This window comes from Salvelinus sp. IW2-2015, linkage group LG5, assembly GCF_002910315.2.
Source record: "Salvelinus sp. IW2-2015 linkage group LG5, ASM291031v2, whole genome shotgun sequence".
Taxonomy (NCBI): domain Eukaryota; kingdom Metazoa; phylum Chordata; class Actinopteri; order Salmoniformes; family Salmonidae; genus Salvelinus; species Salvelinus sp. IW2-2015.
In genome coordinates, this window is record NC_036844.1 from 15578802 (window position 1) to 15594178 (window position 15377).

General features: G+C 43.9%; 1 protein-coding gene across 1 annotated transcript in view; it reads right to left on the reverse strand.

The window, feature by feature from the left end:
- The window catches only part of LOC111963972 (matrix metalloproteinase-17-like), an 86225-nt gene that overhangs the window by 15451 nt on the left and 55397 nt on the right, over window positions 1–15377 (reverse strand). Inside the window, 1 exon segment of the mRNA XM_070443576.1 lies at window positions 2819–3105. Coding sequence (XP_070299677.1) covers window positions 2819–3105 — 287 coding nt within the window.

A 15377-nucleotide genomic window follows, 5' to 3' on the forward strand; every position in this document is an offset into this window, starting at 1 on the left:
TTCATGTGTCTTAAACACAACAACAACCATATCACACATACATGTACATAACATTCGTCAAGGTAAGGCATTGGTATCAGTTTTAGTAAGTGATCTTTGAGATTAGTACTACTCGTGGGGGGGGGGGGGGGGGGGGCTAAGAGTCGCAGTGTTAACCCGACGGACTGGGATGTTGAGAAGAAGTTAAGAGATGTTTAATTAACTGTCTTTCCTGCGCCTCGGCGACTCACGTCTGCCACCAGAAAGTCAAGGATAACACGAAACGCAAACAAACACAAATAAATCCAAGTGCTGAAGGACTAGATGGTGGTTTGGGGCATTTATTCGTTTCAGTAAAAGGGTTCATATCATAAGCAAATACTGGAGCGATCTCATTCCCTGTGTGGGTTGAGAAGGGTAAATCATAATATTTATCATCATCATTATCCTTCACTTCCACCTTCGCATCATCATCATTTATTCATGCAGTGATGTGAGATGGCTTGGAGAGAGGCTGGATTTTCCAATCATCTTCCTTCACTTTCTCCCACTTCATTAAATCTAACCCTCCATCCGCCAACCCTCTCAGTGTATTCCCTTGACCCCCACCGCCTCTCTCCCTCCCTCCCTGTCTGCTCCACCTGCCAGTCCCTGTGTAGGCAGCTGCTGCCTGCCTGCCCGGRCTGGTCTGGCCTGGTGGGAGCCCTAATTGGAGCAGAATGAGCCACTGTCCAGGAGCATATGGCCCCCAGGCCTCCTGCAGGACAGAGGGAGACCAGGGCACGGCCTGGCAGCCTGGCCCCATCACCAGGCATACAAGCTGGGCCAGTCTGCATCACACAGCCCCGCTTCTCTCCTACCCCCACCTCCTACCCCCCACACTAAGGTCTGGGTCCCACAAGCAAGCATACAAGGCCCTCCCTCGTCCTCCATTCGGCAAATCAGATCATGACTCCGTACTCTTGCTTCTTYTTTAAAAGCAGAAGCTGAAACAGAAAGTACCTGTGATTCGCTTMGTTGGGAAATGGTCACCAAAATCAGAGGATATGCATCGACGAGCTAACCACCTCCGTCACCAGCTCATTAGAAAATGCATTGGCAATGTTGTACCCACTGTGAGGGTTCGCTGCTTCCCCAATCAAAAGCCCTGGATTAACACCAAGGTTGGGGTCAAACTAAAGAGCAGGGCTACCGCACACAGAGCTATTGTAGACAACCCTGATGCTACYGCCGAAGACAGGAATAAGTACAAGAAGGCCCACTATGTCCTCCGCAGAGTCATCAAACGAGTAAAAAGACAATGTAGGAAAATGGTGGAATCGTACTACACAGGCACCAACGCCCGCCACATGTGGCAGGGGCTACAGTCTATTACGGATTAGAAAGGAAGACCCAACCGTGATCTGCCAAATGGTTCCTCTCTACCAGATGAACTCAATGCATTTTATGCACGCTTTGACAACAACAACGAGCCGGGAGTGAAGGCGGTAACCGACCCAGAGGACTGGGTGATCTCTGAGGCAGACGTGAGAAGGGTCTTTAATCAGGCACCAACAGGCTTTTGAACAGCTTCCATTCCCAAGCAATACGACTAATAAATAGCTAACAAAATAGCTGAGTTTACCTTATATCTTTATTGACCTTTTATTTCAGTCTCTATGCACACTCACAGGGCCCTACACACTCACACACACTGTCACTCCAACACACACACATGCACACAAACACTCACTCACTCCATCATTTGCTCACTCACACATAATATGCACATACATTTATTCTGACTCCACACCCACGCACATACAAGCGGCTGCTAATCTGTTCATCTTATATCCTGTTGCCTAGTCACCTTACCCCTATACTGTACATATCTACCTCTATCACTCAAGTATCCCTYCACATTGTTCATATGGTATTGGAACTGACTTTTTAAATATATGCTTACTTATTTACTTTATTGTGTATTTCATATTTCKTATTCTTATTTCTCAAGTTTTTTTTCTAGTAATACATCGTTATTGATTATTGCATTGTTGGGTTTTGAGTTTGCAAGAAAGGCTTTTCACTGTACTTGTGCATGTGACATTAAAACTGCAAACGTGGGTCGGTTTGTCTTTGGGAGGGGGCTGGATCTGTCCTGCCCTGTTAGAGAGGTAATGGGCCAGCATACATCACACATTGCATCACCTCTCCAGATGTGTTTGTCTGTCTGTCTATCTTTGGAGGTATTGGGCTTGGCTASAGTGGAATGTTAATCTATAAACTGTAGGATCTGCACTTCTGGGTGCTCTCAGCGGTTCTAGTCTCATCATAGACAGGGAGACGTAGGTGGAGCTCATTCTTGAGAAAAAGAGGCAAACATTTTCCAAAACTGTCTGCACCCGTCTGCCACCCTCTTCCTCCGTCTGTCTCGGGAAGGAAGGAGAGGTAAGGTCATAACAGAGAAGGCATGACTTTCTCCATCAGAGATGGACAGGGAGGGAGCGATGGGAAGCACATTGAGTCCACTCAGTCTAATGAGAATGGGAGAGGGGAGAGGGAAGAGGAGGTGGGCAGTCCTCAGCCGAGCAGCCGAGCAGCAGCAGGCAGACTTAATGATTAATGAGAGCATCCCTGTGTCTGGGAGCATTTAGTAGATCTGATCAACCCATGGCTGACCGACCAACGGCTGGAGCTGCAAGGTGTCACTGGGCATCACACACATGCACCCATGTGCAAACTCCTGGAAATGCACTTCATACACATAAAWATAATGAACAAATGAACATGATATCACATATACAATACATGCACAATACACACTAGTCAATAAAGGTACAGTAAACCACCAACCACTCACCTGGTGATCTGAAGGTCCAGGCCTCATCATCATCAAAGTGGGTGTCCCCTGCCGTGAACCTCTCTCCGGGGAAGAAGGCGTGTGCCACGGTGCCTCCCGGCCCATCGAAAGGGTACCCGTCGTTGTGGTCGGCCTTGGTGAAGTCGATCTGYATGTCTGCGTCGTTGCCCGCCACTTCATGGAAGTTGAGGGGTGAGATGTCACTCCAGACCTTGAGGGCATAGTACATGAGAGCTCGTACCGTATCTCGACCCAACAGAGGAGACTCCTTAGGAAAGGTACGAATCCTGGAGATGGAGAGGAGAAGAGAAGAGGGAGAGGGGACCAGGTGGGAGAAGAAGAGAGGAGAAGAGGAGAGGATGAGAGGAGAGTGGAAGCAGATGGAAGTAGGAACAGGGAGAGAGGAGAAAAAAGAWGAGGAGGAGAGAYCGTGAGAGGTCAAAATTAGAATACAGTACAAGTACACTGGCAGAGCTGCATTCACTGTTCAACAAAATGTTAGCTGATGCCAAAATATTGCCAGTTCATGCATGACTACAGGGCTTGTTTGCAGATACCCACTGATTGTATCTCCTTTTCCATTTCATGGCTTGGTGAGCCCTCGCAGCTGGAAACACATTGACCATAGTGTTAGAATACATCAACATCTTTGAACTGAGTTGCGGAGAGAGAGGAGAAAGACACAAAATTAGATTTTTTTAGGAATAACTTTTGAGGTACTCTCCTCCCTCCCCTCTCTCTCTCTCTCTCTCTCTCTCTCTCTCTCTCTCTCTCTCTCTCTGTCTCGTGTTCTCTGTCTACCTACCTCCCTCTCCTCCCCTCCCCCCCTCTCTCCCTCTGCTGCAGCAGTAATAGGATTTGAATAAACAGTGGGGTAGTCATACTCTCGCCCTCTCTATACCCTCCCTCTATTTCCTACCCCTCTTCTCTCACTCTCCTCTGTGTGTGTTTGTCCAAACCGTACAGAGGGTGATTGGGAAGCCACCGTGCCACTCCCACACACACATCCCCTCTCCTGCGAGGGCCATTTTTGCCTCTCCACCCCAGACCAGATCGGTAGGAAATGTATGTAAAGTTCACCTGCTTGAGGCCTGCTAGGAGTCACCCACACACACAGACCCACACACACACACAAACCCCACCACATACACAGACACAGACCCACAGACAGATCCCCCCCCCACACACACACACACACACACAGACCAACACACACAGAGTGGGATTCACTTAGCTAGCCATCCTCCATTCTCTATCCACTAAGACCAGGACTATCACATTCCCCAGCAACAACCCCAGACCAAACACACGCTCAATAGCATTATTACAGCTGCTTGGTCAGCCGTAGCGTAGGAACAGCAGCTTGCTAGCCAAGGTCAGAGGCAGCCTCCCCTGCATCACAGATGCACCTTAGAGACTGCTGCCCTATGTACAGAGTCTAGATCTGACAAGCGAGGTATGTGATGTCCCCAATTTCTTTGAGCATTCAATATGGCTCAGTGTTATTGTACAGTCTTGTTGACGTGTCGATCATTTTGGACCCCACTGTAAATAGATYCATTTTTTGTTGTTTTGGCTCTGTACTCAAGCACTTTGAATTTGACCTGATAAAATGACTATGTAGCATGTCTATGTATCATATGCAGACTGTCAGCTTTAGTTTGAGTGTATTTTCATACACATCGGGTGAACCGTTTAGAAATGACATCCCTTTTTGTATATAGTTTCCCCCCATTTTAGGGGACCAACAGTTTTGGGGAAAATTCACTTATATGTGTATTAAAGTAGTCAAAAGTTTAGTATTTGGGCCCCTAGTATTTAGCACACAATGATTACATCAAGCTTCTCACTCTACACACTTGTTGGATGTWTTTGCTGTTTGTTTTGGTTGTGTTTCACATTACTTTGTGCCCAATAGAAATAAATGGTAAATCAAGTCTCCCAGGCGCAACTCAAATGTTGACTTTTCGTTGGCAAGTCCAGTCACAGCACCTGCACTTCTGCACTCCCATAGTCTGATGACTCAGAATAAGAGTGGGGGGAAAAACGAAGAACGTTGAAACAAAGTCATTTTTCTCTTTCTCACTTAAATCTCTCAGCAGGATTAACCTCCCTAGCCCTGATATGAAATGAGCTGTCTTTCTCTCTTCATGGAAACTTATATATGCAAACACACAGATTCTCTCTACTGACAGACATATGCAGACACACATGGACGCACGCAGGTGCGTTTAAAGGATGTCACGGATTCTTGCTGAACAAGTACCTATTCCTCCTGATTCGGCTCAGACCCAGGACCTCTGCTTTGAAAGCACATGTGACCGCCCTCCCAGAGACTTTTGCCACTCTTATCAGTTGCGCCACACGAAAAGCTAGGTGATCGGCTATTCAGTGGACACACACACACACACACACACACACACACACACAAAAAAAAAACATAGTGCTCTTGTACACTAAGGACCTGGGGAAGAGTTGTAGGGGTACTATTTGAAGGATGTGCCTATTTGAAGGCTAGAAAAGAAATTGCAGCTCTCGACATGTTTAATTAAAAGTAGCTCTCATGCTAGAAAAGGTTGGAGACCCCTGCTCCAGAGAGAGCCCTGCGTGAGTCTCTGTCAGCCTTGAACGAGACAAGTCTTCTTTTCTTTGTTCCTCTGAAAGGGACTGCCACCTCTGTCCTGCTAAACTGTCTAGGGCCATGAGAAAATAATAGGAATTATCGCTGACACAGGGACTTAACAGTAACTCTATTCTTTAACTTTGACACACTGGTCTGASTAATAACTGAGTGTTAAAAAAGATCATCGCAAAGTTAAAATGCAGTGAACTTGTGAGGTTTAAAGATAGTGTCCTTCAGCAGGATAATACTCCCGTCCCTCGATAAATCCTTTGTCAGGAGTGAGGCCCATCTTCCTCCATCTCCCTGTCAGAGTGGCTATCCCAGCCGTCAATCACYGCTCTAATGATGACAGCACAGGGAGAAGGGTGGAATTGATGTGGTGTCCCCTCGTTATTAGTATCACTTTACGGTAACACCCTCATCATTAGATCACCCAGCTATGGTACAATGACGATGTGATGGGGCTTCCTTAGGTTCCTTGGGTCTGTCCTTTGGTTCACATACACCRGACTCTCTCCTCCCCTACTGTATCCKTAAAAMATATATTTCCTTAACACTTGTGTGTGTGTACACCACTGGACATATGTGACAACCTATACTGTATCCAACTTATCACTCTTATCCATGCTCTTTRTCTGATCCATTGTATGCATTAAGTRACTCAAATCCAAATAGGAACCAGAGGGTACACTAAGGTCATGGTGACAGAGTGACTGATGCTTATAATGACTATCTCCTTCCTCCACTGCAGCATGTTAACCCCAGCCAGCCAGCCAGCTGGACTAGACAGACAGTACAGGGGAGTGAATCAGAGCTTGAGACCGACAGACAGACAGACAGACAGACAGACAGACAGACAGACAGACAGACAGACAGTAAAGTGAATTAGAGCAGTAGACAGAAAGACAGACAGATAGACAAACAGATAGACATGGACGTGAATTAGAGCAGTAGACAGACTGACCGAGAGCGTGAGAGAGAGAGAGAGAGAGAGAGAGATGGAGGGAGGGAGGGAGGCTGCTCTGCTTTCCCCACCTATCGGTTCAGGTGATTAATACATCCGCTAACGAGCAGGAGGCTGTCTGCTGGGGGATAATGGCCTAACAGTGTGCGATGAACTGGACTGTGTGTGTGTGTGTGTTTGTGTGTAGGTATGTGCTTGTGTGTGTCATTAGGAGGCCGTGTCTTCTGTCTAACTATAATGTGATTTATGCTTGATTCAGCAGGCTCTGTYCGGAGGGGGTGACGCCAATGCAGATCCTCCAGAGCCTTGCAGAGGCCAWATTGAGCTCAGCARGGCGATGCCGTGCGCCTCCCACATTTTGTTGATGGTAGCTGGGGGCGGTACATCCTGTATAAACACACTCACTTTCTTGACAACTTCTTTCACAACAAACATGGAMGACTTTGATGAAAGGGGTTCGCAAATATAAACATCTTTATGATTCCTCGTGTAGGGATTTGAAAGACATGAAAATGKAAATAGTCTGGGTAGCCATTTGATTAGATGTTCAGGAGTCTTAAGGCTTGGGGGTAGAAGCTGTTTAGAAGCCTCTTGGACTTAAACTTGGCTCTCTGCTTGCCTTGCGGTAGCAGAGAGAACAGTCTATGACTAGGGTGGCTGAAGTCTTGGCAGGAAGCTTGGCCCCAGTGAATTACTGGGCCGTACGCACTACCCTCTAATGCCTTGCGGTTGGAGGCCGAGCAGTTGCCATACCAGCCAGTGATGCAACCAGTCAGGATGCTCTCGATGGTGCAGCTGTAGAACCTTTTGAGGATCTGAGGACCCATGCCAAATCTTTTCAGTCTCCTGAGGGGGAATAGGCTTTGGTGAGCCCTCTTCATGACTGTCTTGGTGTGCTTGGACTGTTCGTTTGTTGGTGATGTGGACACCAAGGAACTTGAAGCTCTCAACCTGCTCCACTACAGTCCTGTTGATGAGAATGGGGGCGTGCTCGGCCCTCCTTTTCCTGTAGTCCACAATCATCTTCTTTGTATTGATCACGTTGAGGGAGAGGTTGTTGTCCTGGCACCACATGGCCAGGTCTCTGACCTTCTCCCTATAGGCTGTTTCGTTGTTGTAGGTGATCAGGCCTACCACTGTTGTGTCATCAGAAAACTTAATGATGGTGTTGGAGTTGTGCCTGGCTGTGCAGTCATGAGTCAACAGGGAGTACAGGAGGGGCCTGAGCACGCACCCTTGAGGGGCCATGTGTTGAGGATCAGCGTGGCGGATGTGTTGTTACCTACCCTTACCACCTGGGGGCGACCATCAGGAAGTCCAGGATCCAGTTGCAGAAGGAGGTGTTTAGTRCCAGGGCCTAAGCTTATTGATGAGCTTTGAGGGCACTATGGTGTTGAACGCTGAACTGTAGTCAATGAATAGCATTCTCACATACGTGTTCCTTTTGTCCAGGTGGGAAAGGGCAGTGTGGAGTGCAATAGAGATTGCATCATCTGYGGATCTGTTAGGACGGTATGCAAATTGGAGTGGGTCTAGGGTTTCTGGCTATAATGGTGTTGATGTGAGCCATGAGCAGCCTTTCAAAGCACTTCATGGCTACAGACGTGAGAGCTACGGGTCAGTAGTAATTTAGGCAGGTTACCTTAGTGTTCTTGGGCACAGAACAGTGTTCTTAGCCCTGAATCACTACGAGTGGTGCGTTTTAAGAGGTGCAGACCAATTTATTGGATGTGTATGACTCACTCCGCTATCTTCTGCTCCCCGAAGCGCAAGAAGTATTAATGCTCTGACTTCTGTGGAGGCTGAATCGCTGTAGGCCACTGCAGATGGCGGATTGACCATAAACCGGCTCTAATGCTGGGGCTGTTCCGGGTTCATGTCGCAACAGCTAGGTCCACCAACCTCCGCTCTCCCCAGCTAATCAATCTTCATCCCCACATTAGTCAGTTCTGAAATCAGCCTATCGTGGTGTCCTATACATTACTCCAGTCAACGATAGCGAGTCTCACGACATCAAGGCATTATTACTGGATTTACCATGATCATTGTTCCATACTTCTCACTGTTAAAGGGATACTTTGGGATTTTACTTCTTACTTACTTTTTACTTTACTTTTAGTCAGATGAACTAGTGGATACCATTTTTATGTCTCTGTGTCCAGTATGAAGGAAGTTAGAGGTAGTTTCGCAAGCCAATTCTAACTAGCGTTAGAGCAATGACTGGAGGTATATGGGTATCTGCTAGCATGCAGATAAAGGGCCTCAATGCCAAAATCCTGAAATATTCCTTTAAGTGTTGTCTCACAGGTGACTAGTCTATCTTTTGACATCAAACCAAAATCAACCAGTCTCATACTTTAAAAAAATATATGATACAAGGACAACAAAACAACACAAGATCAATCCCTAGTTTGGGGTTTAAGATACAGTATTATATGTTTGTGTGTTCCTAAAATAGAGCCTGTTTTGGTTTGGCTGTGAGCCTCTGCTATTGATTATGTTACAAATACCCCTTCCTTCAATGAGTCGATATGGTAATCCAGCCCAATAGAGAATAACCTTCGCTGACAGGCTAAGGCTGCTAGCCCACTAACAATACTATAGGCCACAGGAGGTTGGTGGCACCTTAACTGGCTCGTGGTAATGACTGGAGCGGAATATGTGGAATGGTAACATATACATCAAACACATGGTTTCCAGGTTTCCATTTCATTTGCCCCATTCTTCCCATAGCCTCCTGTGCCATGGGCTCTATTTGAACGAACCCAACGCAATGGTAAATGTAGGCGCAGGCTGTAGCGCTATAGGTTCTGGGGTGTGTCATAAATATTTGAGTTTTTTTTACTATTACAATTATCGGCGCACTTGCTGGCGTTTGATGAATAAACAAGTTGTGGTAGTGTCGAGGCTTGGCCCCTCACTGGCCAATCAGAACGTGCTCCATGGTGAAATATGTGGTTGCTTCCAGTTGTGTATTTACAATCCTTTCATGTATTGCCTTGGAATCAACTGTAATTCCAATGTTAGTCCATTATAGTCTGTTAAATGGCTTTCAYAAACGAAATAACTAAATATAGACKTATCTTTGCTAAATACGTTAACTTGAACCCATTTGCAGTCCACATTGTTCTAAGTAATTGCATGTCTTCAATAGCATTCACACTGATATAGGGGCTCCTACTGTACATTACATTATGGCTGAGCAGGGACATGCCAAACATTGTCAATAAGCAAGATTCAATTCATTATTGATAAGGCCTAAACAAAGCGAAACAACATCTTGTTTTAAATATGCTATGTCACACTTACAGGCACCATAACTTCGGCACGTGGGCATAAAATATTAAAACAAAGCAGACTATGGGGGGTTTTACTCACATCCAAACTTCTCACAGTAGCTGAACAAATATCCTATATAAAMAGAGAGGGAGAATGTCCTCTCACCGTTATACTGCTCCCAAAAAGGCCTACATTTTCTGAACATAATCGGAACCATCTTACAGATCACATCGCATTCCCACATCTCCAGAAGTTGCATTGCATGCGRGCAACGCATAAAACCAGGAAGGTGTATCATTCTAWTAAGATTGGTTGTAATAAAATGTAATGAAAAACAAGGAATCTGTTRATAAAAATAAATTCGCTGTTCAAATATTCTTTARTGAACACACACAAGAATGGTGTATAYGTATTTTGTAGAAAAGACAAGGATGAAATTCTTATCTAAACATAAAAGAGAAGACAGAAACAAAAAGACCCAGAGTTCTAGGTACAAAGTAAATAATACAAAACAAGGACATGTAAACAGAAAGAGGGCAGATGTCAATTGAAGTCTCCAGAACTTCAGAGACTATCCTAACAATTCCACACCAATAACCATACAAGCTAGAGCATAGGGCAAAGCAGTGGAGTAGTGRACCCTMCACAGCATGACATTTATCACACATAGGGGAMGTATCAGGAAATATCCTATGCAGCTTAGTTTTGGAATAGTGTAATCTGTGTAAGATCTTGAATTGTATGAGACGGTGTCTGGAGTTAATGGAGCAGGTGTGGATATACTCCAAGCTATCTTCCCAGTCTGCTACAGAAATGTTAGTGCTTAGCTTTTCTTCCCATTTTGCTTTAATGGCATCTGTAGATGGTGTGCTAACAGATTGAAAAGCGTCATATAGACGAGATATCAGTTTGCCTGYGGTGGGACAAATGTTGATGCATCCGTCAAACATGGAAGGTTTAGCATTTCTAAATGTAGGAAGATGTTTTCTAACATAGTCTCCAATCTGTAGGTATCTGAAAAAGTTACTTCTGGGAAGATTATAGGTTTCCTTCAACAAATCAGAGGCAAWGGTCCCTTCTATAAATATTGTAGATCCCCTGTGGTATTGATCCCTAGTTCTCCCCATCGCTCAAAGGTGTTATCAAGGTTAAAGYGGGCAAAGGAGYGATTCCTGGCAACAGGGAGCAGGAATGATATTGGTGTAGGGTCAAAGTGGACTTTAATTTCCTTCCTGAGAATTTATTCTATATCCTGAGAAGGTACCAAACAAATTAATAAAATACATAGAATAGCTGGAATACTAGATTGGGGTTATTTTACATAGAGGAGAATGTAATCTGCGTATAGAGAAATCCTATTTAGAGTATCTTCAGTATTATAGCCGTGTATTGCTGCATGAGATCTGATTGCCTGAGCGAGAGGTTCAATGTTTAGAGCAAAAAGCAGAGGCACAACCATGCCCCTCTATAAAGGTTAAATCGGGGCGACAATGATTGGTTAGTGAGTATTCTCGCACAGGGTTCCTCTATAAAAGCTGGATCCATTTCGTGAACCCATCTCCAATATTACATTTCTGTAGGACCGTGAATAGATAGGACCACTCAACTTGGTCAAAGCCCTTTTCGGCGTCAAGAGATATAACGGCAAGGTCCACGRTGGGTAACCTCTGAGAATACATAATGTTGCAGAGGCGCKTGAGATTGAAAAAMGAGTTTCTGTTAGGGATAAAGCCAGTCTGGTCCGAATGGACCAATTTTCCCAATAAAGTGCTAAGCATAATAGCCAGAGTTTTTGTGCAAATCTTTTGGTCTGTATTAAGGAGAGATATTGATTTGTATGACCCTACCACTTCCGGATCTTTACCCTTTTTTATGAACAACTGTAATAAACGCCTCATCGAAAGTAGGTAGGAGATCTCCATCCTCAATGGCCTGAACCAACATTTTGTGCAGGTAGGGAGAATGTTGCTGAATGTTTTATAGGGAATCCATCTGGGCCTAGGGTCTTGCCACTCTTTAGAGATGTAATTGTTTCTCGAATTTCTCCAAGAGATATTACCTTATTCAGGAAGTTGGAATCTTCCTGGTTCAGGGATTAMGATCTGCTTTAGATGTCTCGTAAAACTGACAAAATCTGTCATTGATGTCCTTGGGGGGAAGAGAGTAATTTCCCAGTTAACTTTGTGAATCACTCGGTCACTCTCAGTTTTTCGAAGTTGTCTGGCAAGTAATTTGTGTGGTTTGTCACCAAACTCAAAATATGTTTGCTTGGCATAGAGAAAAGATTGAGCAATTTTAGTTGAGAGAATCTGATTATATTCAAATTTCAAAGCGGTAATAAAATAAAAATAATTCTCCATAGATGGATGACTAGCATTCTCCCTATCCAGTAAGTGAATTTGTCCCTCCAATTCTACTCATTTTTCTCTGTTTTGCCTACTCCTGGCAGCKTGAATGGAGATGATACAGCCTCTCAAATAAGCCTTCACTGTTTCCCACAATAATGCTGGGGTTAGTCTCTGTGTTGTRGTTGGTACAGTGCCTTGCAAAAGTATTCATCCCCCTTGGCGTTTTTCCTATTTTGTTGCATTAAAACCTGTCATTTAAATTGATTTTTATTTGGATTTCATGTGATGGACATACACAAAATAGTCCAAATTGGTGAAGTGAAAAAAAATACTTGTTTCAAAAAATTTGAAAAAATCAACAACGGATTAGTGGTGTGTGCATACTGTATGTATTCAACCCCTTTGCTATGAAGCCTCTAAATAAGATCTGGTGCAACCAATTACCTTCAGAAGTCACAAAATTAGTTAAATAAAGTCCACCTGTGTGCAATCTACAGTGGGGAGAACAAGTATTTGATACACTGCCGATTTTGCAGGTTTTCCTACTTACAAAGCATGTAGAGGTCTGTAATTTTTATCATAGGTACACTTCAACTGTGAGAGACGGAATCTAAAAAAATCCAGAAAATCACATTGTATGATTTTTAAGTAATTCATTTGCATTTTACTCTGCCTAGGCGTCCTAGCGGGACAACTTCCGGTGAAACTGGAGGGCGCGCAATTCAAATAAATAATCAGAAGAATTATGGATATTAAACATTTAGGTACATACAAGTGTCTTATATCGGTTGAAAGCTTAAATTCTTGTTAATCAAACTGCACTGTCCAATTTACAGTAGCCATTACAGCGAAAGGCATGCCATGCGATTGCTTGAGGACGGCGCCCCACATCAAAATATTTTTCCACCGGCACAGGTTTCATAAATTCACAAATAGCGATTAAATATTCACTTACTTTTTGAAAATCTTCCTCTGATTTGTCATCCAAAGGGTCCCAGCTATAACATGTAGTGTCATTTTGTTAGATAAAATCCTTCTTTATATCCCAAAAAAGTCAGTTTAGCTGGCACCATCGATTTGAGTAATCCACTCGTTGAACATGCAGAGAAAGGAATCCGAAAATCTACTGCTACACTTTGTTTCAACAAGTCAAAATACGTTTCTATTTACTCCTCAGATACCCTAAAATGTAATCAAACTATAATATTTCTTACGGAAAGAAGTATGTTAAATAGGAAACCGATTTTAGCAGGTGCGTCTTGTCTTCATCGCGCGCCCAAACACGAATTTCCAAGACTGTGTCCCTGTACTAAAACTGATATTTCTTATTCGTTTTGGAAGTTACAAGCCTGAAACCTTGAGCATATACTGCTGACACCCCGTGGAAGCCATAGGAATTGCATCCTGGGAGCTAGAATTCAGTATGCCCCTTTAGTTTCCATTGTAAGAGCATGGTCTCTCAAAAAAACWATTCTGGTTGGTTTTTCTTTGGATTTGCTCCTTACATATCTATTGTGTTATAGTCTCCTACATTATMTTAACATGTCTAGYAACTRCAAAGTGTTTTCTTTCCAATGGTACCAATTATATGCATATCCTGGCTTCAGGGCCTGAGCAACAGCCAGTTTACTTTGGGCACATCAGTCAGGTGGAAACTGAGAAAAAAAGGGACCTAGCCCTATGAAAACCTGGGTCAAACCTTTCGAGTAGCCTTCCACAAGCTTTCCACAATAAGTTGGGTGAATTTTGGCCCATTCCTCCTGACAGAGCTGGTGTAACAGAGTCAGTTTGTAGGCCTCCTTGCTCACACACACTTTTTCAGTTCTGCCCACAAATTTTCAATAGGATTGAGGTCAGGGCTTCGTGATGGCCACTCCAATACCTTGACTTGTCCTTAAGCCATTTTGCCACAACTTTGGAAGTATGCTTGGGGTCATTGTCCATTTGGAACACCCATTTGCGACCAAGCTTTACCTTCCTCACTGATGTCTTGAGATGTTTCTTTAATATATCAACATCATTTTCCCTCCTCGTGATGCCATCTATTTTGTGAAGTGCACCAGTCCCTCCTGCAGCAAAGCACCCCCACAACATGTTGCTGCCACCCCTGTGCTTCACGGTTGGGATGGTYTCCTTCGACTTGCAAGCCTCCTCCTTTTTCCTCCAAACATAACGATGGTCATTATGGCCAAACAGTTCTATTTTTGTTTCATCAGACCAGAGAATATTTCTCCAAGAAGTATGATCTTTGTCCCCATTTGCAGTTGCAAACCGTAGTCTGGCTTTTTTTATGGTGGTTTTGGAGCAGTGGCTTCTTCCTTGCTGAGCGGCCTTTCAGGTTATGTCGATATAGGACTCGTTTTACCTGTGGATATAGATACTTTTGTACCTGTTTCCTTCAGCATCTTCACGAGGTCCTTGCCGTTGTTCTGGGATTGATTTGCACTTTTCACACCAAAGTATGTTATCTCTAGGAGACAGAACGCGTCTCCTTCCTGAGCGGTATGACGGCTGCGTGGTCCCATGCTGCTTGTACTTGTACTATTGCTTTACAGATGAACGTGGTACCTTCAGGCATTTGAACTTGCTCCCAAGGATGAACCAGATTTCTGGAGGTCTACAGTACTTTTTCTGAGGTCTTGGCTGATTCTTTTTGATTCCCATGATGTCAAGCAAAGAGGCACTGAGTTTGAAGGTAGGCTTGAAATACATCCACAGGTACACCTCCAATTGACTCAAATGATGTCAATTAGCCTATCAGAAGCTTCTAAAGCCATGACATCATTTTCTGAATTTCCAAGCTGTTTAAAGGCACAGTCAACTTAGTGTATGTAAACTTCTGATCCACTGGAATTGTGATACAGTGAATTATAAGTAAAATAATCTGTCTGAACATTTGTTGGAAAAATTACTTGTGTCATGCACAAAGTAGATATCCTACACGACTTGCCAAAAGTATAGTTTGCTAACAAGAAATTTGTGGAGTGGTTGAAAAATGAGTTTGAATGACTCCAACCTAAGTGTACGTAAACTTCCGACTTCAACTGTATATACACACAAACATTTATACCAAAAACTAAATTAAAATATACACATAATAATAATAATAATAAAATGCTTAGAGAAAAAATGTAAGTACAAATAATAATTATATGTACACACACCTACAAATATATACACAAACACCACAGGAGGCTGGTGGGAACCTAATGGGTAGAACGGGCCTGCGGCAATCACAGAAGCAGAACGGCACAAAACTCCAACATGATATCCAGGTGTCTGATGCCACCCCATCTGCCCCGCCCCAACCATCACCACCAGTCCTCTGCCAACAATAAATAAAAT